Below are 26,695 nucleotides of genomic sequence, written 5' to 3'. Positions count from 1 at the left end.
AAATGTCATCTTCTGGAAGGAAGTTTTCCCTAACCCCTCTTAATTCCAGTGCCTTTCCTCTCAATTATTTTCTATTTATCCTGTATAGAGCTTGCTTTGTATTTATTTGTTCAAATGTTATCCCACCCAGTAGATTGTAAGTTCCTTGAGGGCAGACACAATATCTTTTGCCTCTTTTTATAGCCCTAGCACTTAGTCTGGAACTTAGTAGGTGCTTAATAAATGTTTATTGACTGGCTCACTAAAGAGTTTACAATGTAGTTGTGAAGACAAAACCGACACGCATGAATTAGTTTAAAGAGAGAGCTATACAATTTGGAACTGCGCCCAAAGGGCTATAAAACTGTGCATACCATTTGATCTAGCAATATCACTGCTAGGTCTATATCCCAAAGACATCCCAAAAAAGGAGAAAAGAACCTATTTGTACCAAAATATTTATAGCAGCTTTTTTTTGTTGTGGCTAAGAATTGGAAATTGAGGGGATGCCCATTAATTGGGAAATAGCTAAACAAGTTGTGGTAGATGACTGTAATGGAATATTATTTTGTTGTAAGAAATGTCAAGCAGGATGATTTCAGAAAAACCTGGAAAGACTTACATGAACTGATGCACAGTGTAGTGAACAGAACCAGGAGAATATTGTACACAGTAACAGCAATATTATTCAATGAAGAATTGTGAATGACTTAGCTAGCTATTCTCAGCAATCCAACGATCTAAGACAATCCCAAAGGACTAATGATGAAGATTGAATACAGACTGAAGCATGCTATTTTCTGCATTCTTTCTTTATTTTTTTCTTTTATTCAAGTCTTCTTGTACAAAATGACTAATATGGAAATGTTTTACATAATTGCACATGTATGACCTATATCTGATTGCTTACCATCTCAGGGAGGGGGAGGGGATGGAAGGACAGAATTTGGAACTCAAAACTTTAAATAAAAACGTTTAAAATAATTTTAAAAAAGAGAATACTATAGTTTTGAGAGTGATCCTATTTTCCATGCCAAAAAATTGCAACATATGGCCTGGTAAAGAATATCACTTTTTGCACAAATGTCCTTTAAAATGCAATTGTTATTTTTGAGATTAAGAGTGTCCTAGAAAAACCTGGGTGATGGTTGCCATAGCCATAGTACAAACTGAAACCAGAAGGGCTGAGGGAATGTAAAGGAATGAGTAGGATGGGGAGGAGGTGAAAGCCCAGAGACCTATATTTTTTTGTTCAGGTAGGATCATTATTGCAGGTGTGCAGAATCTGGTCTTCCTAATTTCCCGTATTTTTTTTCCCCATTCATCTGTAGACAATTCTTCCCTTTCATCATGACCATGATGAACCAGGAGTCAACCTCCTCCCACATTTACTGGCTAAAAACGATGTGAAAGTGCAGAGACCTGATTTTTGTTCAAGTAGGATTATTACTGCAGGGCTAGACAATCTACTGTAGCCTAGTTTCCTTGAGGGCCCAATTTTCTGTATTTTTTTCCTCATCTGTAGACAATTCTTCCACCTCATCACGACCACCTTGGGCCAGGAGCCACCGTACTCCCTGCATTAGCTGCCTAAAAACGAAGAAAACCGTCAACTACCAGCAGCTGCCAAATGAGCCATCCTGGAGCTGTGGCTCATCACGCTCCCCTAACTAGAAGAGGTTCTGAGGCTAGCAGAAAAGGCGGGAAAAGGCAATCAACTACAACTCCCGGCAGGCTGCGCTCCCAGCGTGACGTCATCGCCTGACCTCGCCTCCCTCTCAGTCGGCCCGTGTCCGACCTCCCCCGCACAGAACGCTCCCAGTATAAACTACACTTCCCGGGAAGCCTCGCGCCACCCAACAGCCCTCCTCTTTCTGTCCGGCTCAGAGAACGCCATCGGCCGGGCGCGCGCTCTAGCTCGCTGGCTCGGCAGCCCGAGGGGAGGGAGCGTGTGAGGGAGGGGAGGATTGGGCTTGGGGGAGGGGGCGGGGGTACGGCTCGCTCGCTCGCTCGCAAGATGGCGGACGAGGACGGGGAAGGGATTCACCCTTCAGTCCCTCAGCGGAACGGCGGCGGCGGCGGCGGCGGGTCCGGGCTCCTGGGCGCCGGGAACGGCGGCGGGGGCGGCCCGCGGGTGGTGCGCATTGTCAAGTCTGAGTCCGGCTATGGCTTCAACGTGCGGGGCCAAGTGAGCGAGGGCGGGCAGCTGCGGAGCATCAACGGGGAGCTGTACGCGCCGCTGCAGCATGTGAGCGCCGTGCTGCCCGGGGGGGCGGCCGACCGGGCCGGGGTGCGCAAAGGGGACCGCATCCTGGAGGTGTGAGTATCGGGGCCCCCGCCCTCGCCCCCCGGGGCTCCGTCCCTGCGGCGCCCCCCACCCTGACCCCAGCACTGCTCCCCCGGCGGGCCCACCTCTCCGCTCCCCCCCCCGGGGCCGGCCGGCCGGGACCCGAGCCCCCGTGCCGGCGGCCCCCCCCCGCCTCCTCCCGGTGCCGTGACAGTGAGCGGCTCTGCCGTGTCCCCCGGGGGGGCTCCCGGCTGTCCTCTCCCTTCTCCTTGGAGCCCTCCTCTGCCCTCCTCTCCCCTGCTTTCTTTTGTCTGTGTTGGAGTCCTCCTTTTGGGCACCCTTGGGTCCCACTTGTGCCGGTGGCATTTTCCGTTCCCTTGCCCTACATCCTGTTCCTGTGTCCCCCCACCCCCCAGTCTCCCAAGTTTCATGCCTTTGCCTTTCGGTACAGTTTCGTCCCTTCCCTCCCCCTCCACTGCAGCCCCTGCCTTTTCAAGTTCGCTACTTCATCAGCCTCATTGCAGCCCCTACACTTCGGGGGGCTGTTGCATTGTCAGTCCAGTGTTAGATCGGAACGGCAGGGGATTCGATTTATGTTTGAAGGTTTAAAGACTCTGTGTGTGTCTGTTTTCTGTGTCTGTGTGTGTGTCTAGTGCTCATCGGGGGTCTGGGTGTAGGTAGTACTCCCATTGCCTCCATTCCTTTCCCCCTTGTGTCCTTCACTACTCTTTCTGTATCGCCTGTCTTTCTCACGCCTTTTCTCTTGTACATCCTTCTCTGACTGGCTTGCGTCCTCCTCCTTTACTAGGATATTCTGTCTTTGATTTCACATCCTTCCTAAATTTCCTTTCAATCACAAAAATCCTTCCCTACCTTCAGGCCTTCACCTGGTAGAACTGTTGGTTAGGCCAGGTTTTTAGAGGCAGACAGTATCCTGAAGGTGTGTCTGGAGAATGGAGTAGCCTCTCCCTCCTTAAATGTTTGGCTCCTTCTGTGGTACTTTCCCCTCAGAGGTCTTCAACCTTCCTATCTCAGTGATAGTGACCTACCATGTTAGGAGTTTAGGGTTAGAAACCTTCCCCCTGGATAGATGAATGTTTTATTTTTTCCCTCCACTGTCACCAGCTTTACAGATAGTTCTCCTCTTCCCCAGCTTGGTGTGTCAATATATCAGTCTTGTGGGCATTAGGGCACTAAGACCTGTATTGCAGTGGTGATCTTTCTTTTTCCATTACCTGAGCCCAGAATTCTGTTCTTTCCAGACCATAGAAAATCTATGACTATTATTCTCTTCTGTCAGCGGCCCTTGGGAGGTGTCAGTTTCCTTTCCTTGTGGAAGTTCATGTTGGGTTCATTCTCATTTATTTTTGATTTTTCGAAGTCCATGCAGCTTCCCTGGGCACCATATAATGGAAAAAAGTGGCAGTTGTATCACAGAACTGAACAAATTGGGAAACCATCTTCAAACCTTGTCTATACAACTTCCCCTGTTCCAAATTCAAATTTTGCTCTTTCTTGTACTTTCTTTGGTCATGCTGAGTAAGAGTAATAAATCAATTGCTAGGTAGACATGACTTTCCTCCAGCTTTTTTGGGGAAAAAAAAGTTAATATGTTTTGTTTTTATATCTCCTTCATTTCTGAATATAAACCTCCTTCATTCCTTCTAAGCACAGAATTTTTTTAAAAAAAGGAAAAATAACAGTTCAGCAAAATTAACCAGCACTTCAACTGAGTCTGACTGTGTATGTGCTCTTCCACATATAGTCCCACATTTCCACAAAGGGGAGAGAGGTGCATTTTTTCATCTCTTCTTTGGGACCTTGCTTAGTCATAATCACTTACCATTCAGTTTTTTTTGTCTTTGTTCTTTCCATTTACATAACATTAATCACATATATTGTTTTTCTGATTCTGCTTCCTTTAGAGTCAGCATCAGTTAATATGAATCTTCCCAAGCTCTTTAGAATTCATGTTAATATTTCTCATGGTACAATAATGTTCCATTACGTTCATATGCCACATTTTATTTAGCTCTTTTCTACTTCATGGTAACCTACCTTGTTTCCAGTTTTTTGCTACCACAGAAAGTGTAGCTATGAATATTTTGATGTATATGGGGAGATTTGACTTCTAAAGGGTAATTTCTGATTGCTAGAGGAAGAAGGGCCCAGCACAGATTTCATTTCCTGGTTTTGATCATGGTTGGTGAACATGTTTTTTTTCCTATAAAAGTTTATATGCTTATTCCCAGAAGCATTCCATTTCTTCCTCTGTAAAGTATTTAAGAGAGCTCCTCTATCTTTCAGATGAGTTCTTTGGTTTATCATATCTTGCTCAGAAAAGCTTTGCTTGTTGAAATCTCGAGCGGGGTCAGGGCTGAGGATAGGTAATCATTGTGTAGCTGTGGTTTGAATTGTGCTTACATTTACATCTTGATCCTGTGAATTTCCATGTAACTAAGTTGTTGTTTTATAGGGGGTTTTTTTTGTTTTTTTTTTGAAAGAATTACAGTTGTGTTTTTCCACTTTGTACAGTTGTTTGGACAGTTTATAGTGTTATGAGTGGGCAGAGGAACTTATAATTTAGGACTAAAAGGTGTGCAAGTTTGGATATAAGTGAAATTACTTTTAAAAAATCTATTCACAAAGGCTCTTTTTACACTGGAATATGGTAATATAGTGTTTGGGTTAAGTTTAGCCAGAATGGTTCACTTTCTACTCCTTCTCTACAAAACAGTATCTGATTTAGGAAATTGTTCTATTGTAGGGTTTGGTAATTGAAGTACCAGTAGGTCTCCTGGGCTCTAAATCTTCAGATTCAAAGCCTTCCTGTTTAGCAAACTTGTAATCTTTCCCAATGTAACATGTGTTGAAAGTGTGTCCTTTGTTGTGAATGCATCCACAGTTTAAAGAGTGAAGAGGGCATCCAAAAAACTGAACCAAAATAATTATGTCTTTGCACTGTTATAGTATGGAAAAGAACTGTTGACTTCAGGGTAATTTTCTTTGGATTAATGTATTTCTCAAGGTTCTGGACTGATTTTCTTGTTGCCTTGAGGAAGGCTTTGGGTATGGAATTTGTGGCTTGGATATGGAATTGAGATTTTTCTTCTATATTTTTGAGGGCTTATCTTTGACACTTGGTGAGTTTGTCTTGGTCTCTTGGGTATGTGTTGGGTAGATCTGGTCTTGTAGGGGTAGAGTTTCCAGCTTTCAGAGTCAGTAGGTCTGTTAATATAGTAAGTGAAGGTCGTGTTAATGCTTTGTCATGTTGGATTAGGTTGATTGGAGTCCCACTGAGATGGGCAATTGCCAGTCACCATAGTGTTTGTCTGTGGTAGTACATAGGAAAATGTACCTTTTATCTTGGATCTTTAGCCCCTAAACAAAAGTTAAAGCATTAGGAAAATGCCTACTGAAAATCAGTTGATTTTTATAACTTTTTAAAGAGGATTTCCAGGTCATAAATAGTTTTGGCTTTATTCTATAAGAATGTCTGTGGAGGAAAAGATGGCTCTTCAAGAAGTGTCCATTGCAAGTCAAGTTCAAGAACAAAATCTTAACTGATTAAGGCCTCTTAAAAGAGCTGCTTTCTCCAGCATGGCATGATTCTGCTCTCCAGTTAGTTTTGACAGAGGGAAATATCTGTGTATTATACGACTGGGATTCCGGATTCAGTCCTTATTGTCATGTTCACTATGGGAAAGGAACCAAGGCTCTATTTAGAAAATTGATTTAATTGTTGTGTTCCTGTGTTCTAATCTGGGTAGAAAAGCAGTTAAATATTGCATAGAATGGGATAGTAGACTGACTGTAGTATCAAGATTAACTTCACTTTTGTAGCTCTACCTGTATCACTTCCATGATTTAAGATGCTGCACCCATCAACTTATTTCTTTATTTTACTCTAAACAAAGTTCCTAGAAAAGTTCTAGAAAAATGGCGACACAGTATTTAGTAGGTTTATTTGGTTCTCCTACTATTCTTTCCAAAGACATGCCATTTTGACCTCTTTGGAGTTCAACTGTGTTTTTGTAAACTCAGGTAGGAGGAGAATTTTGGTGGGCAACCAGATACTGTCAGATAATTTAATAGCTTTATGTTTATGTCTTTATCCTCCTAATTATTCTCTTAAGTTGTGTGAGATAGATGACTTAATAGATATTTTGTGTCCTTGTTATATTTACTCAACTGACTGATGGTGAAGGAACTATATCATAATTATAAACCCAGGAAATAACTTAGTTTTGTAGGGAGAGTGGAAAACAATAAAACTAAATCCAGAAATAGCCTATACTTTCCTTTCAGAAGCAGCTCACATAGCAGGGCTAAGACTAGGAGGAGGCCCTTTGTGAATATACATACACATTTGCCTCTGTGTATGGATGAGGTGGGTATTCTGGGACCAGTTCTCTTTCCAGTCATGTTGGCTTGGGACACCTTGCTTTCAGATGGTGTCTACGTTTGTTTCTGATGTGGACTTGTTAACGTATCCCCTGAGGCCACAAATTACTTTGAAATGAGTCTCATTGGGAAATCCTATGATCCGACACAGAAGTACAGTGACTTAATTGACACAATGAATTCATTGTGATGCTTAAAACCTGTGTACATCATTGCTATTTAACTACAGTGGTTCCGTCTGTGCCTGTTAAAGCTCATTTGGTTAGAACTTAGTATTAATGAATCTCAGGTTTAATCTGAGTCAGTTAGATTCACTTTACTGTACCCCTAATTCTGGCTGACTCTCTGAAAGTGGAAACTGTTAGGCAAACAGGAGAAATACCTTAGGTATATGGCCCTATACCCTCACAACCAGAATAATAGCTCAAGGGAGATACTCTACCAGCTTCCCTAAGGAGTCTATCCAGTGGTCCTGTTTTCTCTCCATATTCTCTCCCTTAGCATTCTAATTCACTCCCATGGCTTCAGCTGCTCCCTCATAGAAATTGACTCTCATACCTCTGTTTTCAGTCTGCAACTCATTTCTGAGCTCCAGACCCATACCTCCATCTTCTTACAGGATATTTCCACCTAAATGTCCTCGGGCATCTCAAGCTCGGTTCCTAAAGTGAGCTTTGTACCATTTCTCCCTACACCTGATTGTTTTTCCAACTTCTTCATTTCTGACTGTTGGATTTTATCAGTCATTGCGTCTCATGTTTGAAACCTTGGGGTTACCTTGTACTTTTTTACTCTGTTTTCATATCTATTTACTGCACAAGCCCTTTGGATTGCACTTGTGTAGCACATCTCCGGTCTCTCTTGTCTTTGGCTTCAAGTCTTTGGTGATTCCCTGTTGCACACCAGGTCAAATTTAGACTCTTTTGTCTGGCATTCAGGGCATGCCACAATTTGGTGCTGTCCTACCTTTATTTTTTTAGGTGATTTCAGTGAACAAAAGTCTTATTTTCTCTCCCTCCTCCTTGAGGGGGAGAAATGAAAAACAAAACCCTTGTAACACATACATAGTCGAGCAAAACAAATTCCCACCTTAGCCATATTCAGAAATATGCCTCCTTTTGAGTCCAGGACCTCTTGGTCAGGATGTGGGCAGTACAGCTCATCATGGCTCCTTTAATGGTGTGGTTTGTCATCCTCCTTCTCCAGCCTTATGATTCTCTTCTTTGTACTTGTATTTGCCTCAAACAGGATTGCTTTGAACCCAGAACACAGCCTGTAGTGTCCTACCTCTGCCTTTTTTTCCCATGTTGTCTATGCCTGGAATGTCTTCTCTTCCTTCTCCTCCTTATTTCCCCTCTCCCTACTGTGCTAAGCCTGTTGAATTACTATCCATCTTTTTAAGTCCCACTGAAATGCCTCCTCTTCCCTAAAACCCTTCTCTGAATTGCATCTGGTGATGACCTTCCCCCCTTGGACCTTACTTAACAGTTGATTTTGTAACTCTCTAATGTAGTTAGGTAATATTGTGTATTTTAGTCATCTGGATTTCTGTCTTATTCCTCTACTTGATTGTAAGCTCCATAAGGACAGGAAATGTGTCTTAATCTGAACTTTCTATATTTCTTAACACCTATCACAGAGTTTCCACAGGGCACTTAGTAAATGTTTGTTTAAGGAATCAGTGGCAGCTCACTACCATTTATTTTGTACGTGAATGGCAGAACATGGCTCTTTGTGCTCAGATGTAATGATATCCGGGAAGGGGATTGGTCTCTTTTTTACTAGAAAGGGAAATTGTGGCATTAGGAGGCTGAGTAGCTTTCTCAAGACTGAACCAGATTCAAAAATTCTGATGTCTGTTTTCTTGTGTTGTCTTAGGTTTTATTTCCTTGGCTTTTTTTTTTTTTGATGAAAAAGGAAAAATTCAAATTAAAAAAAAGGACACTTCGATTTAAGAGGGCAGCTGGTGGAGAGCAACTGGAGTCTTCCGATATGTTTCAAGCCCCAAATTACTATAATCTGATTTTTTAATTCCTAAGGAATAGAAGTAAGCTGTCAGTCTCATCTTGAGTCTGCAGATGTAGGATCTGGTGCCTGTTCCCCTCATGGCTCTGTCACATCTCTGCTGACTGCCCTGTGGATCTGTTTCTTTCTTTTTTTTTTTTTTAAATCTTTAATGCAGAAGTGTTTCCTTTAATCCTTTTCCTTTTAGTGTGTTGCATATTGGTGGGAGTTAAAGGAATTAAAGACAGAAAATAATCTTTTTTAATACCAAGGGTCACTTCCTCCTGCCATGTTCAATTTCAAAATGCAAGTCAAGGAAAAACACTTCAAACAAATGCAAGGATTAATAATGACAATAAAGTTAATTCTCTTTGATTGAAATGTCATCCAGAATACTAAGAAGGTGAAGTTTTCTAGTATGGAATGAGTCAAGTACTGAGTAATATACATATATCTGGAATTCATTGGTAATTACTAATTCTTTTGGTCCCTGCCAACTAAATGATATTCTTATAATAGTTGAGGAAATACTTAATCAGCAGGATATTTAATGACGTGAGCAAGAAATAAAGAATTCTGTGTGAGTACAGCTGTTTTCCTCTCACCTATGAACTTTCACTGTTAGAGAAACATCTCCTTTTAGTGATTTGTTTTTGTTTAAGCTACCTGAAAACTCTTCAGCCATGATTGTCAGACCTCATGGTAAGACTTCAAAAAGAGGTCTTAATCTTCTGTGGACTTGAGACATAAGTGATAAGCTTATTCTGCTTTGGAAAAGTACAGAATGACCTACAGGAGCATGGTGGCATTTGCTTATGCAGTTATTCTCTTAGCTGGTTGCAAGGAGGGCTGTCTGCCAAAAAGTCACCTTACAGAAATATGCAATAGCTTAACTACGTTGACTTTAAAAAAAAATAGCGTTAGGGTATTTTTGGAAGGTACTGTGAATATTCTGCGTTGAGTTCTGTTGTCTGGTATGTTTAAGCAAAGAGACTTATTAAATGAAAACACTTTGTTCACTATCTGATTTTGAGAATGGAAGTTTTGAAAACATTTGGCTTCCAGCTTCTCCTGCAGAGCAGCCATTTGATGTACGTTTCCTCACTTTTTCTACTGTGTTCCCCTGAGCTTCTTAATAACATTAGTTTCTCTCTCTTTTTTTTTCCCCTCTCAGAAGTATCCCTACTACGTACTAAATTTAGTGCCTCTTGATCCTGTTCTTTTCCATTTTTCCAGAAAGTTGCTGTGGTAGACACCCCTCCCTCTCCTTCTCTCTTACCCATCCCCTTCCCCTCTTCCCCTCTCTCCCTCTTTCCCTCCTCCTTACCTCTTCCCCCACCCACTTGTGTTTCTTCAATTTCTTTCTCCATTGATTTTTTTCCTACCTACCTACAAACCTACTTAAGTCACTCCAAACTTTAAAAAAGACTTCTTTGACCCTTCTGCCCTATACAACTACAACCCTGTCTCTATTCTTCATTGCTAAAGTTTTTGTGTTTCAGTGCATCATATAAACCCTGACAGATATACAGTTCAGTCCCTCACAGTGTAGAATCCTTGAAAACAGGAGAGAACAAAAGAGTAATTGCAATTGATAACCCGTGAAGCCTTACCCTTGAGTACTTGGCTGTTCATTAAGAGAGGAAGGATATGTAATTTAACTTTAGTACCAGTGTCCACAGCTTTTAAAAATAATAGGGGCAGCTAGGTGGTGCAGTGGATAGAGCTCCGACCTTGGAGTCTGGAGGACCTGAGTTCAAATGCAGTCTCAGACACTTGACATTTACTAGCTGTGGGACCCTGGGCAAGTCACTAAACCCCGATTGCCTCATCAAAAAAAATGCAACAAAACCAACAAAAAAAAAAACCCCAAAAGTTTAAAAAATATTAATAAACATAGCTAACATTTAAGTAGCCCCTTAAGGTTTACAAAATGCTTTACATGTACCATTTCGCATAATCTTCACATATCATCATAACAGCCCCCAGAGGTAAGTGCTGTTATCCCCGTTTTACAAATGAAGAAGCTGAGGCATACAGAGGTTAAGTGTCTTGTCCAGGGTGTCACAGCTCGTGCCTGAGGTAGGATTTGAACTTGGGCCTTCCTGACTGCAAGGCCATCACTCTGTTCACTGTGTCACAACATCCAAGTTGTGTAAAGCGGCATATTGTGCAATAAGCCTGGGAAGTTGGTCAGTCAGTAAGCATTTATTAAGTGCCATCTGTGTGCCAGACATTGTACTGAGTGCTGGGGATACAAAGAAGACAGAAGACGGTCTCCTCGTTCTCACGAAGCTCCCAATCTAATGGGGCAGACAGCATGCAAACAACGCTGTGCAAACAAGATAGATACAGGTTAAGTTGGAAATACTATCAATAAGGCCCTTGAATTTAAGACAGAGGCTTTCTGTAGAAGGTGGGATTTTAGCCAGGACTTGAAGGAATACAGAGAAGTCAGGAGGGATATGAGGAAGGAGAGCATTCCAGGTAATACAAGGGACAACCAATGAAAATGCCTAGAGTTGGCAGATGAGAGTATCTTGTTCAAGGAAGAATAAGGAGGGGACAAAAAGGAACATAAGGAGGCCAGTATCAGTGGATGTCAGAGTATGTGGAGGGGTGGAAGGACCATAGAAAGGTAGAGGGGAGGCCAGGTTATGAAGAGCTTTGAATGCCAAAGGATTTTATATTTCATCCTGAAGGCAATAGTGAGACAGTGGAGAGGGATGAGTGTGAGTGTAAGACAGAGGTGGTAGAATGGAGTCAGACTCTAAAGGGTATAATTACGGGCTGAGAAATTTGTATTCTCTTCTAAAAGCAATAGAGAAGCATTGAAGTTTCTTGAGGAAAGGAGTGACATGGTCAGATATTAGAAAGATTATTTTGGCAGCTGTGTTGAGGATAGATTGGACAGGGTGAGACTAGATGGAAGGTTGGAGTTCCATTTGAGAGGTTGTTGTAATGATTCAGATAAGAGGTCCTGAAGTGCAGTGGTGGTGATGGTGGTAGCTGTGTGAGTGAAGAGAAGAGGTTGGATTTGATAGACAGGGTTGTAGAATCAATAAAACTTGGTAACTGAATGTGAGGGGGCATTGTAAGGGCAGGAGAGTTAATGTAACTGTGAGGTTACAGAGCTAAAGGACTGAAAGGATGGTATTGCTTTAAACAGAAATGTTGACGTTTAGAAGGGGTTGAGTTTAGGGGATGTATTATGTTGTAGACATGTTTGAGTTTGAAATTCTTGTGGAAAATCTGGTGATATCAGAGCAATATCAGATTAGTAATTGGTAATGTCAGGTAATGAGCAGTCTTAGGTTTGGGGGTCATCTCTCTAGAGAAGATAATTGAACTTATGGTGAACTTATAGAGGTGATGACTGAGGGGATAGTATTGAGAGAGAAGAGAACCTAATTTAGAACATTAGAAGCCTCCAAACAGATGCTTTCATTTCCTCACTATCTTCTCTCTCTTCAGTCTTTTACCATAATTTCTATTCCAGTCATTCTACTGAAACTGCTTTCTCAAAGTTCACCAATGACCTTTCTTCATGATCTTTCTGAACTTGATACTGATTTCACCTCTTCCTACTGAAGAGTCATCTTTCCTTTGAATTCAAAGACATAGCCATCTCTCTTGATTCTCCTTCTGCCTCTAACTACACATATCTTTTCTTAGCCGTTTATGCGCCTCCCATACACTTAATGTGGATGTTTCTGAGGTCAGTCTGTGGCCTTCTCTTTCCCTTGTTAATCTCATTCATTACATTCATTACTACCACCTGAATGAAAGATGCTCTGATATGTATCTATAGCCCTGACCTCTTCTGTGCTCCACTTTTGTGTGTCCAGTTGCCTGCGGGACATCTCCATTTTGATGTCCCACTGATAACAATGTTGAGTTCAACATGTCCAAACCAGAGCTCTATTTTAATTTCTTTGAAACTTGTTTCACCTTCTGACCTTACTGTTTGTCAGTGCCAGTAGCATCACCATTAATCCAATTTTCCATTTTCAAAACTTGGGGATCATTTTTACTCCTCCCTCTACTTTAATCCATAAACAATCAGTTAACCAATTCCTATCAGTTCCATGTCTTTGCCCTCTCATCCTCAGTTTCTATTCCACTGCAACCAGCTAAACATAGAATCTCATAAGTACCTGCCTTAATTATTGTAATAGCCTCCTGTTTTGTTTTTTTTTTAACTTTTTATTGAATTCTTGCTTTCATATCACCTTTATTAACAGATATAGCTCCCTTTTCTCCCCAACTCAGAGAATCATCCTTTGTAACAGAATAAAAAGGATATAGAGAAAAAGTTGTTTAGCAAAGCTAACAGATTAGCCAAGTCTAACAGTATCCACAGCATACTATGTCCATAGCCCCCCACCTCTGGTAAGTAGAGTCTCCCCTTTTCTTCTAGGTCAGCCTTGATCATTATAACATAGTAGCCTTTCATCAGTTCTCCCTGCTTGTAGGATGCACGTAGTGAGTGCATCCTCTTCTTAAATCTATCCTTAATACTGCCACAGGTTCTTTTTTTTTTTTTTAACGAGTCTTCCTTCTAAAGAGATTTAGTTATGGTCATTTCTCTTTCCAAAACTCTTTAATTTCTTGTTGCCTACCTGATGGATTTCAGGCTTTTTTGTCTTAAGTGCTCAATATCTGGGTGCTGCTGTACTTTTCAAGGCTTATATTGTGCCTTGGCACATTCTCAGCCTCACTTAAATTGAACTCTCTGCTTTTCTCCTTCCCTAACTTTGCCTGTGGTTTTTTCCCTGGGCTTGGGATACCTTCCCCTCCTCAATTTACACCTGTTGGATTCCTTTGCTCTTTGAAACCCAATTCAGATGCTGCCTTCTCCATGAAATTTTCGTGGTACCCTGTTGATAATGATATTTTCTTTGGACCTCAGATTACCTTCTGTTTTGTAAACCTTTAATGCATGCCTCTAACACTATATAGGTTAATATTAATTAATAAATAATGTAAGGTTATTTGTGTTTGTATTTTATCCTCTTGCTCTAGACTGTAAACTCCCTAAAGGGGAGAGACTCACATAGTGTTCTGCACATAATGAGTGTTTAATAAATGTTTGAATGAGTAGCAGTGGAACATGCAGCAATCTGTGGATTGGTAGGGTGGTGGTTTATATGTTGTCTCTTAAAAAGGTGGAATTTTTTTCTCTCACATTTTGGTTACTTTGAGTTTCCCACATTTAGAAACTACCTCTTGTTCATTGTACTATCTAAATTTCATCCTGAGTTGTGTTATTTTTACTTGTGTTGATCTCAGTGAAAATAAAAACTCAATTTCCTTTGTAGAATCACTTGACTGATGGGCTACTTTAGCTTAGCTCTTTATGTTCTGATTAGCATTTATATATGCCTGTGATATGTTTGTGTCCCTCATGGTTTTATACCTTAGTCATATTAAGTATGTGCCTCCGTCCCTCAGAGCGTGGTTATCCTCTCTAATTGCTCAACTTAAGTTTGTACTGAAAGTTGATTATTAAACAACTACATTAAAAATATCAAATTCTTTTTTATTTGTAATTTAATTTACAGTTCCAAATTCTTTCCTGTTCCCTTCCCCCTACCACCTATTGAGAAAGCAAGAAAAATAAAATCCCTTACAGATATGTATTATCATGCAAAAGAAATTCCTGCATTAGCTATGTAAAAAAAAATCAATTTGTACTCAGTTCATCTGCTATTTGGAGATAGCATATTTCATCATGAATCCTTTGGAATTGTAGTTGGTCATTGTGTTGATCACTTACTAAGTTTTTCAAAGTTGATTATCTTCACAGTATTGCTGTTATTATATAAATTATTTTCCTGGTTCTGCTTACTTCACTTTGCATCAGTTCATAGAAGTCTTCCCAGACTTTTCTGCTATCCCACCTTTATCATTTCTTATAGTGCGGTTGTATTAGCTGTTCCCCAATTGATGGGTTTCCTCTTGATGTCCAATTCTTTGCCACCACAAAAAGAACAGCTATAAATATTTTTGTACATATGGGTACTTTTCCTCTTTCCTTGATCTCTTTGGGAGAAATTCTTTTTTTGTGCTGTGCTATTTTTCACACAGGAAGGCTAACTTGTCACCAGTAGATAATTGTTTGATTTCCAGTGATGTGGATAGATTTGCCCTGATCCACAATTTGGGAGATGGCTGACTGGGATTAAAGGACTGTGGCTATAGATTGAATAGAGCAAACTAAGTGGTTCATGGGAATTGAGTCCATGACCTTGACTTAATTAGCCACAAAATTTAGTGACACAGAACTTTTTAAAAAATCAAGGTTTCTGTCAGACCTCTAAATTAGATTTGTAGCTGCTTTTGTATAAAGATTCAGTACTTAGTTATATTTTTTTAAGTGACTTTTCATCTGGAGTGGTAGTAGTGGTAATGCAACATAAGAAAGTAAGAAGAAAGTAAGGTTCAGAAAACCACCATGGTGATTTTTTACCTTTTTACCCCCTATTGGAATTACCACCTTGGACATTTCTCCCAAAAATTAGGGGAATAGTCCAAATTTGCTGGGTTGGCAGTAGAAAGTCTTTGAAGACCAGAAAAGATCACCTAGTGGTAGATATTTGGCAGTTTCACCTTGAAGACGTCTGAAATTCCTATTGTACCTTGTGTTTTATGTTATCTGAAGTGATAAGGGCTTGGGGCTTGAATTTTGTTATCTTTATCTTTGGAAAAAGGCAAGTGATTATTCATAGAATTCACCTGAAATAAAGGCTTGTTTTTTTTTTTAATATCAAAATGGTTATTTCTTATTCTTTTCCTTCCTACTCTCCTTTGGCATAAATTTGAGCTGCTTGGGATATGTTTATCCTTTTAAAAACAAATTTAGTTTATTTTTAAATTTTAAGCCTTTTGAATGGAAGAAAACTTTTATTTTTAATTGTGCCCATATTGAATGCCACATTCTAATTTTAAACATGTAATTTTGTTGCTCATAATAGAAAGCAAAGTAGTCACTGTCATAATACTGTACTTGAACAGTTTAGGACATAGCATATTAGTACTTTCCTGAAGTAGTAGAACCAGTATGAGTTTTTTTTTTCTTTTAAAGTATTTTCTAGTGCAGTTATTTTCAGTTGTGTCTGAATGATTCTGATTCCATTTGGGGTTTTCTTGGCAAAGATACTGGAGTAGTTTGCTGTTTCTTTCTCCAGTTCATTTTACAGATAAGGAAACTGAGGCAAAGAGGATTAAGTGATTTGCCCAGGATCACACAGCTGGTAAGTGTCTGAGGCCAGATTTGAACTCAGGAAGATGAGTCTTCCTTACTTCGGGTCTGGGCACTTTATCCACTATGCAGATATTAGAAATCATTTAGTCTAAACCCCTCATTTTATAGATGAGAAAATTGAAGCCCACACAAGTGACTTGCCCGAAGTCACATAGGTAGTAAATAGGTGTAAAGCTCAGATTTGAACTAAGGTTTTTTTTTAAACTCCAAACCCACTTTTTCCTCTTGTACCATAAAATTTAGTATCATCGAGTCTTTAGATGACCTTAATATTCAGAGACTTAGGATTCTGCCTTTTATTTTAAAAGAGAAATGGATGAACTTTCTCATTTCCCCAGTTGCCTATGTATGCACCCTCACATATATGTGTGCATACTAACTCCTTAAAAGCTTAGGTATATTTTAAAATAAATACTATATCTTTAAAAGCTTAGGTATATTTTAAAATAAACTCCTTAAAAGCTTAGGTATATTTAAAAAAATACTATATCTAACTGAAATTCTTTGTCTTTAGGATTATAGAATGTTTATAGTTCATTCTGCCTTTGTATTGGAAGATTTTTGAGATTTGGGGATTTTCCCCTATTTTCATGTTCCTCTTGGATGAAATGGTAAAGCACAAAAGACAGATGAGTCTGATTTATGTTGATCTCACTGTGCCTCCTAATTGTTGAGGAGAACAGTAAGTCACAGGTTAAAGTGCATCTTAAGCAGGGAGCAGCTCATTAGCTATTTTGGTCTTTTCTCTCCCCTTTAGAGAGCTGACTAGTAGGGAATAGACACTTGTCAGTTTCTCAGCCTCAGCCAAGAGCTTGAGATTTGTCTCTAATAGATGAGTTGTAACTTTCACTTGCTACTCTTTTTTTAAAAAATGTATTCTCAGTCTTGCTTATTTTTTCTCCTGAGGGTAAGAAAAGGAGTCTTAACTTTTGGGTCACTAGTTGTTTTTGAGGTTGAATGGGTTCCATAGAGTGATGAAAATCTGTACAATTTGATCCTTTTGAGGTCAGCTTTTGTTGTGTATCAGGAAACAGGCCTAGAATATGAGATTTCTTTTTCTAGAAACTTTACTTCTCAGTCTTCTTGTCCCCAACAGGTAGAAAATTGTCAGAAACACAACAAAATAATGTTGCAGAATAATGATTCTATGAGTTATCTAAAATATTTAATAAGGCAAGGGTTCTTTGCTGTTTTGTGTGCCACGGACTCCTTTAGCCATCTGGAAAAGCCCTGTGTACCCCTTCTTAGGATCATATTTTAAAAATACATATGATTACGAAGGAAGCCAAATATATTAGAATACAGTTATCGAAATCCTTAAGAAACAAAAAACAAGTTCAGGAGCTACAGGCTAAGAACTCCTGTCATAAGAAGGCAAGAAGAGGGGGAAAGATGAAATTACTTCCTACACATTCAACAAGCATTTGATTGTAATTTGGGGGTTTTTGTCATCTTGTAAAAGTTTTCTGCTTATGTTTTGTATTTGGTAAGTTATTTGTTTCTGACTGAAAAGTACACTGAATTTATGTGGGTGAGTGGGAAGAGAGGCAGGGGTAAATGTTAAAATTTTAAGTTTTTCTTGAGTAGTAACTGGTTGAACAAGAGAGTTACGTTGTAGGAGAAAGAAGTGATATTTTTCTTATAAGATTTCTGCTGGTATTTTTTTCCTTCATAGAGCAATTGGAATAACTCGCCATATTTTGCCATTGAATTTTGGTAGGTGTCTTGATTGTTACCTGATCTTTTGACTTGGAGAGTTTTTGTGTTTTTAGTGCAGACTGTATTTTTATTAAGAGCTTTCTTTCATTCTAGAGTGATGTAAGATCTCAGTAGGGACCAGAGAGGCAGACCCAACATGTTAGAGGGGTAGCTTAGGTTTGCAGTTGATCAGAAAGTTTGGGAGTATTTCTGTGACCTAGGAGCCTTCCATATGTAAACTGGATATAAAGAGGCTGATTTTGGGGAGGACTGAGGACTATTTAGTATTTGTTCAATGTCCTAAGTGGAGAGAAATGCACACTATCTGACTGAAACAGTCAAAGCACAGCCCTTGAAAGCTAATGTGTTGGAATGCAGAAGAGGTTTTACTAACAAGCTTGCGCTGCTCCATCTTTGACCATGTTTATCCCTTATGCTTGTATCTCATGACACAAGAGTAGGATAGTCAAGGGCAAAGTGCAGCAGGATTTTGAGAGAATCACTCATTGAGTGGAAGGAAAAGAGCACTGGATTTGGAGTCAGAGCCCTCCGGTTCAACTCCTTTCTCTGTTTCCAGTTTCTTGGATGATCACAAAGAAGTCACAACTGTTCTGGGCCTCAGTTTCCTCTATAAAATGAGGAGATGAGATTGTACTGGATAAGCCTAGAAGAGTTCCAAGGTCTCTTCTAATTTTATATCTGTGACTTCTGTTATTCCGTGTATTAGGTGTTTGCCTAAATAAGGTGTGATTCATGGGGGACAGTTTGATAGTTGAAAGGGAGGCCATCTTTTGTTTTTCAGATGCTTAACTATAGATTTAAAAAGACAACTCCATGGTAAAGTGATGGGGCAGTCTCTATTTTAATAGTCTAATCTTCATTCTTAGCTAGCCTCTTCCAACCTGTCACAAAGCCAATAAACAGGCAGAGGAAATGCTTCCTAATGTGCTGCCGGGGGTCTGTTTTTCCCTAAATTGTGAGGTCTTTTCATCCAGTTTGTAGGAAGAGTTGGGCGGGGGGAAGCAATTTACAAAATATTTTTGAAGATAGACTATCAGAGTAGAATGCTTTAAAGTCTTATATGCTTATATCCAAAATTAGGAATCTAGGCCTTCCAGAAACAGTTTGAATCAGATTTGCTGTTCAATACAGTTAATATCACCTCCATTTGGATAGCATTTTACAGAGTAGTTTCCTATGTTTTGCAATTTGATCCTCACAACAACCCTGTGAGGTTGGTGGGGGTAAATACGCCACTTTACAGACAAGGAACTGACTCAGCTCAGAGTGGTTAAGTTCATACCACCAGGAAGTGAGGGGCAGAGCCAGACCCTGGACTCAAGTCTCCTGACTCCAGCTCTGGGATTTTTTCATTCCTCTGTCTCTTCTTGGGGGAAGAAGGTGCTGGACTAACTCTGTAGTCAACTTTGTTGCCTTCTTAGTCATTAGAAGGCTTGGATTGTATGTCTTTTTTTTTTTTTTAATAGAGGGTTGAGACATAAAGCCAAGCAGAAATCAGAAACACTAATTCTTAGCCCAACTACTTTCTGTGGAAAATGGTAGGGGAATTGGGAAAGGTTCCCAGATTGGATTGACTTCCCATGAAGATTTGAGTGCTTGAAGAAAGCAGTGTGTGGCTTCTCCAGGAGGAGTGTTGTGGGTGTTGCATTATACATCACATTTCTGAAGGTTAATGCTCTCACCCCCACCACCCCTGTCCCCCCTCCCTCACCTTTCTGTCACTGAAGAAGCTACTATAAAATTTCTCCATTCTCCTTTTTACAGGATAGATGTTGTGGCATGGGACTCGAGTTGTAGAATAAAAAGTAGGTTGGGGCTGAATCCCACTCTAAAGTGAGTTTGGAAGGATTTGAAAAAGTTTCTGATTAGCCAGACTTCCTTCTCCAGGGACCTTAAAATGACTGCTTTGTGTTTCAGGTCTGCCTCAGTCTTTGGGTCTTAATGACAGTGCTTTTATTAAAGTCTTCCTCCTTACTAGAAGTTATAGGAATTTCCTGCCTGTATTTTGCGCTATCTCCTGGAGATCAGTTAACGACTTAATGACACATAGTAGTATGGCATAGACTATGTAGTGGCTCCTTGCTGTAATACATATGACTGAGTGGTTGTGCCATTGCTTTTTCATTCAGAATAATGGTCTCTATTACTATCAGCTCTTTAATCTCTCAATGCAAACTCTTTTTCTTTGTCTCCCAGCAAGGCTTTAAATCAGCTTAGCTCTTTGCTCAGCTGGCTAGGCTAACTTCAGTTAGAGTCTTACTTGAAGCCGCTCCTATTATCCAGCCTAGGTATCCATCCCGGGGGGAAGAGAAAGGAAAGGAATAAGCATTTATATAGCACCTACTGTGTTCCGGGAACTACACTTAGTGCTTTACAACTTTTATCTCATTGGAACCTCATCATAGCTTTGTGAGGTGGGTATTATTTTATCTCCATTTTACGGTGGAGGGAATTGAGGCAAAGAAGTTAAATGACTTACCTGCCAAGGGTCACACAGCCAGCAAGTGTCTTAAGTTCAGTTTTGAACTTGGGTCTTCCTGACCCCAGACCAGCACTTCTGCCACTTAACTACCATGGGAGGAGATGTAGGTATGATGGAAGAATTTCACTAACATGATAAAATGTTCTGGTGAGGCTGAGGACACAAAGTAAATTTGGCAATAGCCAGTTGTTTCGGGATGATATTTTAGGTTTCTTTGTGAGAGGGTTTTTTGGGAGGGAAGGGGGTTGAAGGTTTGGGAAATTGTGCTTTTAACGCCAGTTTCTCTTTGAGTAAGCACAAATGGTATATCATAGATTGACTTATGTTTTTTTTTCTGTTTTGATTTGGGAAGTTTGTTTCTTTGCTGATCGTAAGAAAAGCCATTGTATCAGTGCATCTTTTGGCCCCTCAAAGCTTTTAATTGGAGGGATCCATCATGCATTTCTAGTAGTTATTGCCTGTAGATAGATGGCCTTACAAGATTCCAATTTTGACTTATGGAAGTGATGGGATAGTAGGAAAAATGAGAGAAATGGGTGCTAAGAGGGGGCTATGTGTAAATCAGGTAACGCAGTTGAGAATGAGTATGAATCCGCAAAGTATCTTACCAGTGTAAGGTACTTTGTTAAACCATTGTGGGGCATTTGTAACCGTAGTTTTTAATTATTTTATTATTTAAGTATTTCATAAGATCTGCAAATTCCTCATAGATCTGCACACTAGAATACCTTAGTACATGGTTCCATTAATTACTGTCTCCTCCCCACCCATTCATTTAGTGGCCAAACCATTGGCATACAGTAGGCATTTACTAAATATTTATTGGATGAATGAGTACAGAGATGAACAAGATAGTTATCTCTTGCCTTAAAGGAGTGTACAAACCTAATACGGAGAGTGAAGATACCTTGAACCTTAATAGATACAACACAAGGCAAAAGGTGATATTAACTTTATTAGAGAATAAACAGAGTAATGTCAAGTTTGAGAGAGAGAGAGAGAGAGAGAGAGAGAGAGAGAGAGAGAGAGAGAGAGATATCGCTTCTCACATGGAGTAGGGAAAGGAAAAATTTGGTAGCGAAGATAGTGTTCAAATTGGCCATTGGAAAAATGGTTGAGATTGAGAGAATATTGTAAGCAAAATCATGGAGGTGGGAAGCAAATGCTATGTTTGGGGGATAGTGAATTATCTAACTTGGTTAGATTGTGTGATGTATGAAAGCAAATAAGATTGAAAAAGTGATTTGGAGCAGGTTGCTGAGACCCTTGAATGTCTCACTAAGGAGGACTTGTGTTCAGTAGGGAATTGTTGAAAGTTTTTGAACAAAGGAATGTTATACTAGCAAGGAAAATAGAATACTGTCAGATTTCTTTCTTCTGCCCCATTTATCATTGAATTTGTTTAATATTCTTTTGTCTCCCAAATTTCCTCAGCAATTGGGATGTGTGTAATTTCACTGTAACTGTAGCAGTCTTAGAGAGATGAAGGTGTTTTGTGAATTCCTGTGATCACAGAGACTTCTTAATTCTTAAGATGAGGGGACTGTTTATAAAGTCAGCCATCCTAGGTTTGACCTCTTTATTCTTTTGTAAGTGAAGGAATGTCCACTTTTGCATTGACTTGTGGAATATACTCCTTCCACAGCTGAACCAAGTAAATGTTAGCATATATGTTTAGAATGTAACAGTTAACTCTTTCCTGTCATCGTTTGACATTTTGGGTGGTCCTCTTGCCCTTTTTATGTGAAAAGCAAAGATGAACACTGCAGCTGAGGCTAAAGGATCCAAATGGTCTGATTGCAGAGCTTTTCCTGGAGTCTCACTTTGGGCTCCTTACCTTGAACCATCCAACACTTTAATTTGTGAAAGATGTTGTACTCTTTTAATTAAGAAAAAAATTAAATTAGTTAAGAAATGGCCGTTGAACAGATTTACATGGTGTCTGCTCCTGTAAATTTCCCACAAAGTGAATTTCCCTTACATGCCTAATAAAATCTATTGGTCTTAGTTCAGACATGTTACTATTTAAATTTCCATCGTTGCATGGAAGAGCCTCATCTTCTTTTCCTTTCCAGCTGTTTAAACAAAGCAAAAAACCCCCCAAATTCCTAGCCAGCTTTTCAGATATCTATGTTGATGGGGACCAAGGATGGAATGGGTGAATAAAATCCATCCTTGATTTGTCTCGCTTCAGTTTTACCTAACATTTTTCTCTTTCCTATCTTACCTTTCCCTAGAGGTGCTAATCAGTACACTATTAAAGTTTGATTTCAATGCTGTACCTTCGGATGAAGGTGTTGATAGTGACACAGCCAAGTCACAGGCAGCAAGATAGAGGAAGCCATGTGGTGCAGTGGAAAGAATGGTGTGCACTTGGTGTTTGTTGAAGTTCAGAATTAAAAAAAAAAAAGAAAAAAGTGCTGAATTTTAGAGTCTCAGAATCTGGATTTGAATTGTTGTTCTCTGCCATTTATTACCTGTGTGATGAGGGGCAAGTTATTTAAATCTCTGTGGGACTCAATGTCAGTATCTGTGAACTGGAAGAATTAGAATAGATGACCTCTGAGGTTTTTTTCAGTACTAAATTTGTGTGATCTTATAAAGTGAGAGGAGAAATCCTTAATAATCCAAAAACAGAATTACAAGTCACTGAATATGGAGTTGACTATATTTTTGATTACTGACCCAATCTAGATTTATATCTCCAGCTAATCAGAGGTGTAAGAACTTCTCTAATTTTTCCAAGAATTATCCTTATATGATTGCTGGCTTTCTTTGGGATTGATTCTGTGTATATAAAGTAGTATGTTTACTGGCACTGTAGTTCAGTGCACTCAGACTGATGAACCAGGCAGGCTGAGTGATCTCCTGTCTTGTTTATACATATTTTAGCTACCAGAGATAATTCCAGTGACAGAAAAGCTTATGGGAGGTTTGTTACTAACCTTAGCACCTCTTTCAGGAAGGAAGAGTTGATGATTTGGGTCAGAACTGGAAGAGAGGTCAGTTTTATTTGGAGATAGGCTCAAATATCAAATTGGTTAGAGGCCAGATGTGTGTGTCTTGACTCTTGTGGGACATCCATAGGAGGTGGTTCCCCTTGGGCCAGTTGCCCAATGGTTTTTACTGGCTGGATCCTCCTCTTGGTAAGTTTGATTGTTGGGTAAATTTTTTAGGACTTGGAAACTTTCTGTACAAAAGCTTTAGACTTCTGGATATTGTGGTTTATTTCTTTGCCAATTCTATGTACATACTGACATTGGTGAAGGAATGAGGACACAGGCTTCTTCTATGGGATGCAAGTGAAAGAGATACGTGTGTTCTAGTTCAGACTGACAAGACCAGGCTTTGGATAGAAATCACATAGGAGGGAGATAAGGTGAATTGGAATAGGTGGGGGAAATGAAGCAAGTGAGGTAGGAATTTTCTTTCAATCTCAGTACCAGATGATGCAATGAAAACATGATTTGTTATGAAGAGAAATTTCATTTAATTCCTAAGGAAATTGTTTCCTTTAGAAGAAATTAAGTACTGCAGTGAGAAGGGCAGGCCATTTGGAGGATATGTGTACAAATCAGAGTAATGTAAAAGTACATCCATTAAACTGTACTTTGAAAACTAAAGAGATTAATTTGTAAAAAATTCCATTTAACAAAATTCCCCTGGGGTTACAAAGGACAATCATTCTCTTCAAATGGCTCCAGTGGCAGGAGACACTTGGATTGGGCTTTGTATCTGAATAGTTCAGATGAGGAAATTGGACTGTTTAGCCTAAGAAGCTTTGCTTTCCCCCCTTGGCTTCACCCTGTTTCTGATATGCTATAAAGCTGTTTATAAGATTGCAGGCGTGTCACCTGTTTCTGTTGGATTTCTGACAGTTGTTTTCATATCGGGATCTTTTTAAAGACAAATTTTTTTACACACAAACCCAGTTTTAAAAAAATCTTTAATGGATTAAATCTGTTCCAAGTAACTAGAAAAAGGTTGTATTATAACAGATAGTAAGAGATATTTTGTCCATAGCAGAACACATGGATGTGGCTAGAGTTTCCTTCTGTTTCTGTTGCCTTTATTTGGGAGGGACCTGGGAAGGAGTCATGGACTCTTATGCTTCATGGGTTTGTTTTTTCCTCTTTCCACCCCCCCCAGGAATGGCGTGAATGTGGAAGGGGCAACACACAAGCAGGTGGTGGATCTGATCCGAGCTGGTGAAAAGGAATTGATCTTGACAGTGTTATCTGTACCTCCTCATGAGGCAGATAACCTTGATCCCAGTGATGACTCATTGGGACAGTCCTTTTACGACTATACGGAAAAGCAAGCGGTGCCCATATCAGTCCCCACATATAAACATGTGGAGCAGAATGGCGAGAAGTTTGTGGTAAGTGTCAGCCTGACTTCATCTTCAAGCATCTATACCTCATTTTCCTCCATTTTGTTGTTTTTGATGTTCTTAGAACAACAATATGTAATATCTGTCTCGGACATATGTTGGTTTCCTTCTAAGAAAGTGGTACCTACTGAAGTAATAGACCTTGAGTAGTCAGGTTTGCTGTTATTGGGAGTATTTCAGTAGACAGGCAGAGAATAATTCTCTCTCTCTGTCTCTCTCTCTGTCTCTGTGTGTGTGTGTGTGTGTGTGTGTGTGTGTGTGTGTGTGTGTCTCTCTCTCTCTCTCTGTAAGTATAATTCTGATTTTTTTCCTGTCCCAAATAGCTCTTAGCTTTCTTGTGTTCTGGTATTTCGTAAATATTTGTAGGATTTTAAAATTGGAATTTCTATTTACTTAAAAGTAGGCTTTCCCTTCCTCTTGTCTACAAGTGGGTAAAGCATGATCAGTTGAAAAAACAGTGGTATCCCTAGATTATCAAGGCAGTACAGCCCTAACTGTTTCAGAACTGCCATTTTGCTTCTTATCCTTCTAGTTTGAATAACCTCATCAAGTTTTCATTGTCTTCCTTTTGGCAATATGGGACTGCTAGTATTTAACACTGGGTTTTCTCAGAGTCCTGATTGCATTGTAAATGTAACACACATGAGTTATTTTATACATTTCCAATCTGTTGCTGTTCTTCCAGAGATGTAGAAAGCTCATCCCAAATCCTGGGTGATGTATTCAGTGCATTTCCTGGTGTCTTTGTTTGCTCTTAAAAATCTCATTGTCAGCGATAGCCTAATCTTCTTGATTTTTCTCTTGACTGCAATTATACTTTATTTACCCGTGATCAAAGGAAAGGGTAGTGTTAATGAGAAATATTCATTATTCTTTGTGGGAAATGCAGTGGGTTATGTTGTTTGCTGGCAAGCAGGCCACATACGTTTAAGAAGGCCTGATGGCTGTATTTGCATCTCAGCCTAGGAATCAACCATTTTGTGGGAATGAATCTATAGACTTTGGTGAATTTGTTCTGGTGACAGGGGTAGTAGTTCAAAATACAGTGAGAGAAATGACTTTATTCTTGGCAGAATTTTGTAGCTCAGTGAAATGTATTAACACATAGGTTCCATGGCAGTATGTTTTCCATGTTTTGCTGGGGCCACATGTTCAAAGTTTGGCTTTTTATGGAGTTTTATTCTTTACAAGTACTGCAGTTGGTTCAATCAGGAGATTTGTTACATTCTTGTTTTATGGTGATAAGACACAAGAAATCAAATTCTAGGTCAGGGAGACTTGGACAGAAACCAGAACCTTTGAGGATAAGCCTAGGATTTGGGGGATCTCTACTCAGAAAAGGTAACGGACTTGACATCTAAAAACAACCCGTTTTTGGTTAGTGGTGCCTGAGCAGTTGGTAATGCTTAATCCTGACTCGTTGTTCCTATTGACTATAGAAGTAATATGGTTTCATTCATTCGCCATTTTAGGTTAGGGACCCAGGTTGCTTGAAAATATGTTCTTGGTCTCATTCTCTCATCCTTTTAAGTTCTCAAGGAGCTTTTAGCAAGATATGCTAAGAACTAATTTCGTGGAGTTTTCCCCAAAGCATCTGATAACCTCATCTTGTGTTGTCCTTACAATCACTTTGTGAATGGCAGCCTAGAGAAGCAGAAGTGTCAACAGGAAGGCCAGTTTTCAGCCCTTTAGTGGATTTTGTGGCTTTTACAGTCATGTGGCATTGGGAATGGTTTTGCTGGTCATCAGGCACATGCAACTGTCGTTCAGACCGGCAGAGGGTCCATTTGGGTGCCAGATAAAGCTTGGAGGCTGTTGCTATGACAGAGCTCCAGTTTTCTCTACCTTCTCTTGGTTATTTAGACTTGAGAGGGACTTGTCTTGCACTGTGTGTCCAGGAGTGTCATTGGCCTTTAGGGAGAGTAAAACATTCTAAGCGTCTCCCACCTAGAAGCTAAGAAAGAAATCTGAAAACAACAACTTTAGAAATTTCGAGAGCCAGTGTTTGAGATTGGAGGGAGAAGCCTGATAGATACTTCTGGGATCTTGCTTCTTTCTGCCACTGGTTTGCGCTCCTTCTAGGCAGTTGTCAGTCACCATCTCCTGGCTTTCATCCCCTAGAACTATGTCATGGGGGTGGGGAAGGGAAATGGCACAGCA

The 26,695-nt window shown here is 39.8% G+C and overlaps 1 protein-coding gene across 2 annotated transcripts in view; it reads left to right on the top strand.

Moving 5' to 3' along the window:
- The first annotated feature begins 1,979 nt into the window (after nucleotides 1-1,979).
- The window catches only part of SNX27 (sorting nexin 27), a 73,724-nt gene continuing 49,008 nt past the window's right edge, over nucleotides 1,980-26,695 (top strand). For both annotated transcript variants that reach the window (XM_021005271.2, XM_021005267.2), the window contains exons 1-2: nucleotides 1,980-2,298; nucleotides 24,292-24,523. In XM_021005271.2, coding sequence (XP_020860930.1) covers nucleotides 1,997-2,298; nucleotides 24,292-24,523 — 534 coding nt within the window. In that variant the 5' untranslated portion in view covers nucleotides 1,980-1,996. The remainder of the gene's footprint in view (nucleotides 2,299-24,291; nucleotides 24,524-26,695) is intronic.

Source organism: Phascolarctos cinereus, unplaced genomic scaffold (genome assembly GCF_003287225.1).
Source record: "Phascolarctos cinereus isolate Bilbo 61053 unplaced genomic scaffold, phaCin_HiC Scaffold_5;HRSCAF=322, whole genome shotgun sequence".
Classification (NCBI taxonomy): Eukaryota; Metazoa; Chordata; class Mammalia; order Diprotodontia; family Phascolarctidae; genus Phascolarctos; species Phascolarctos cinereus.
This window is presented reverse-complemented; position numbering and strand designations above follow the sequence as displayed.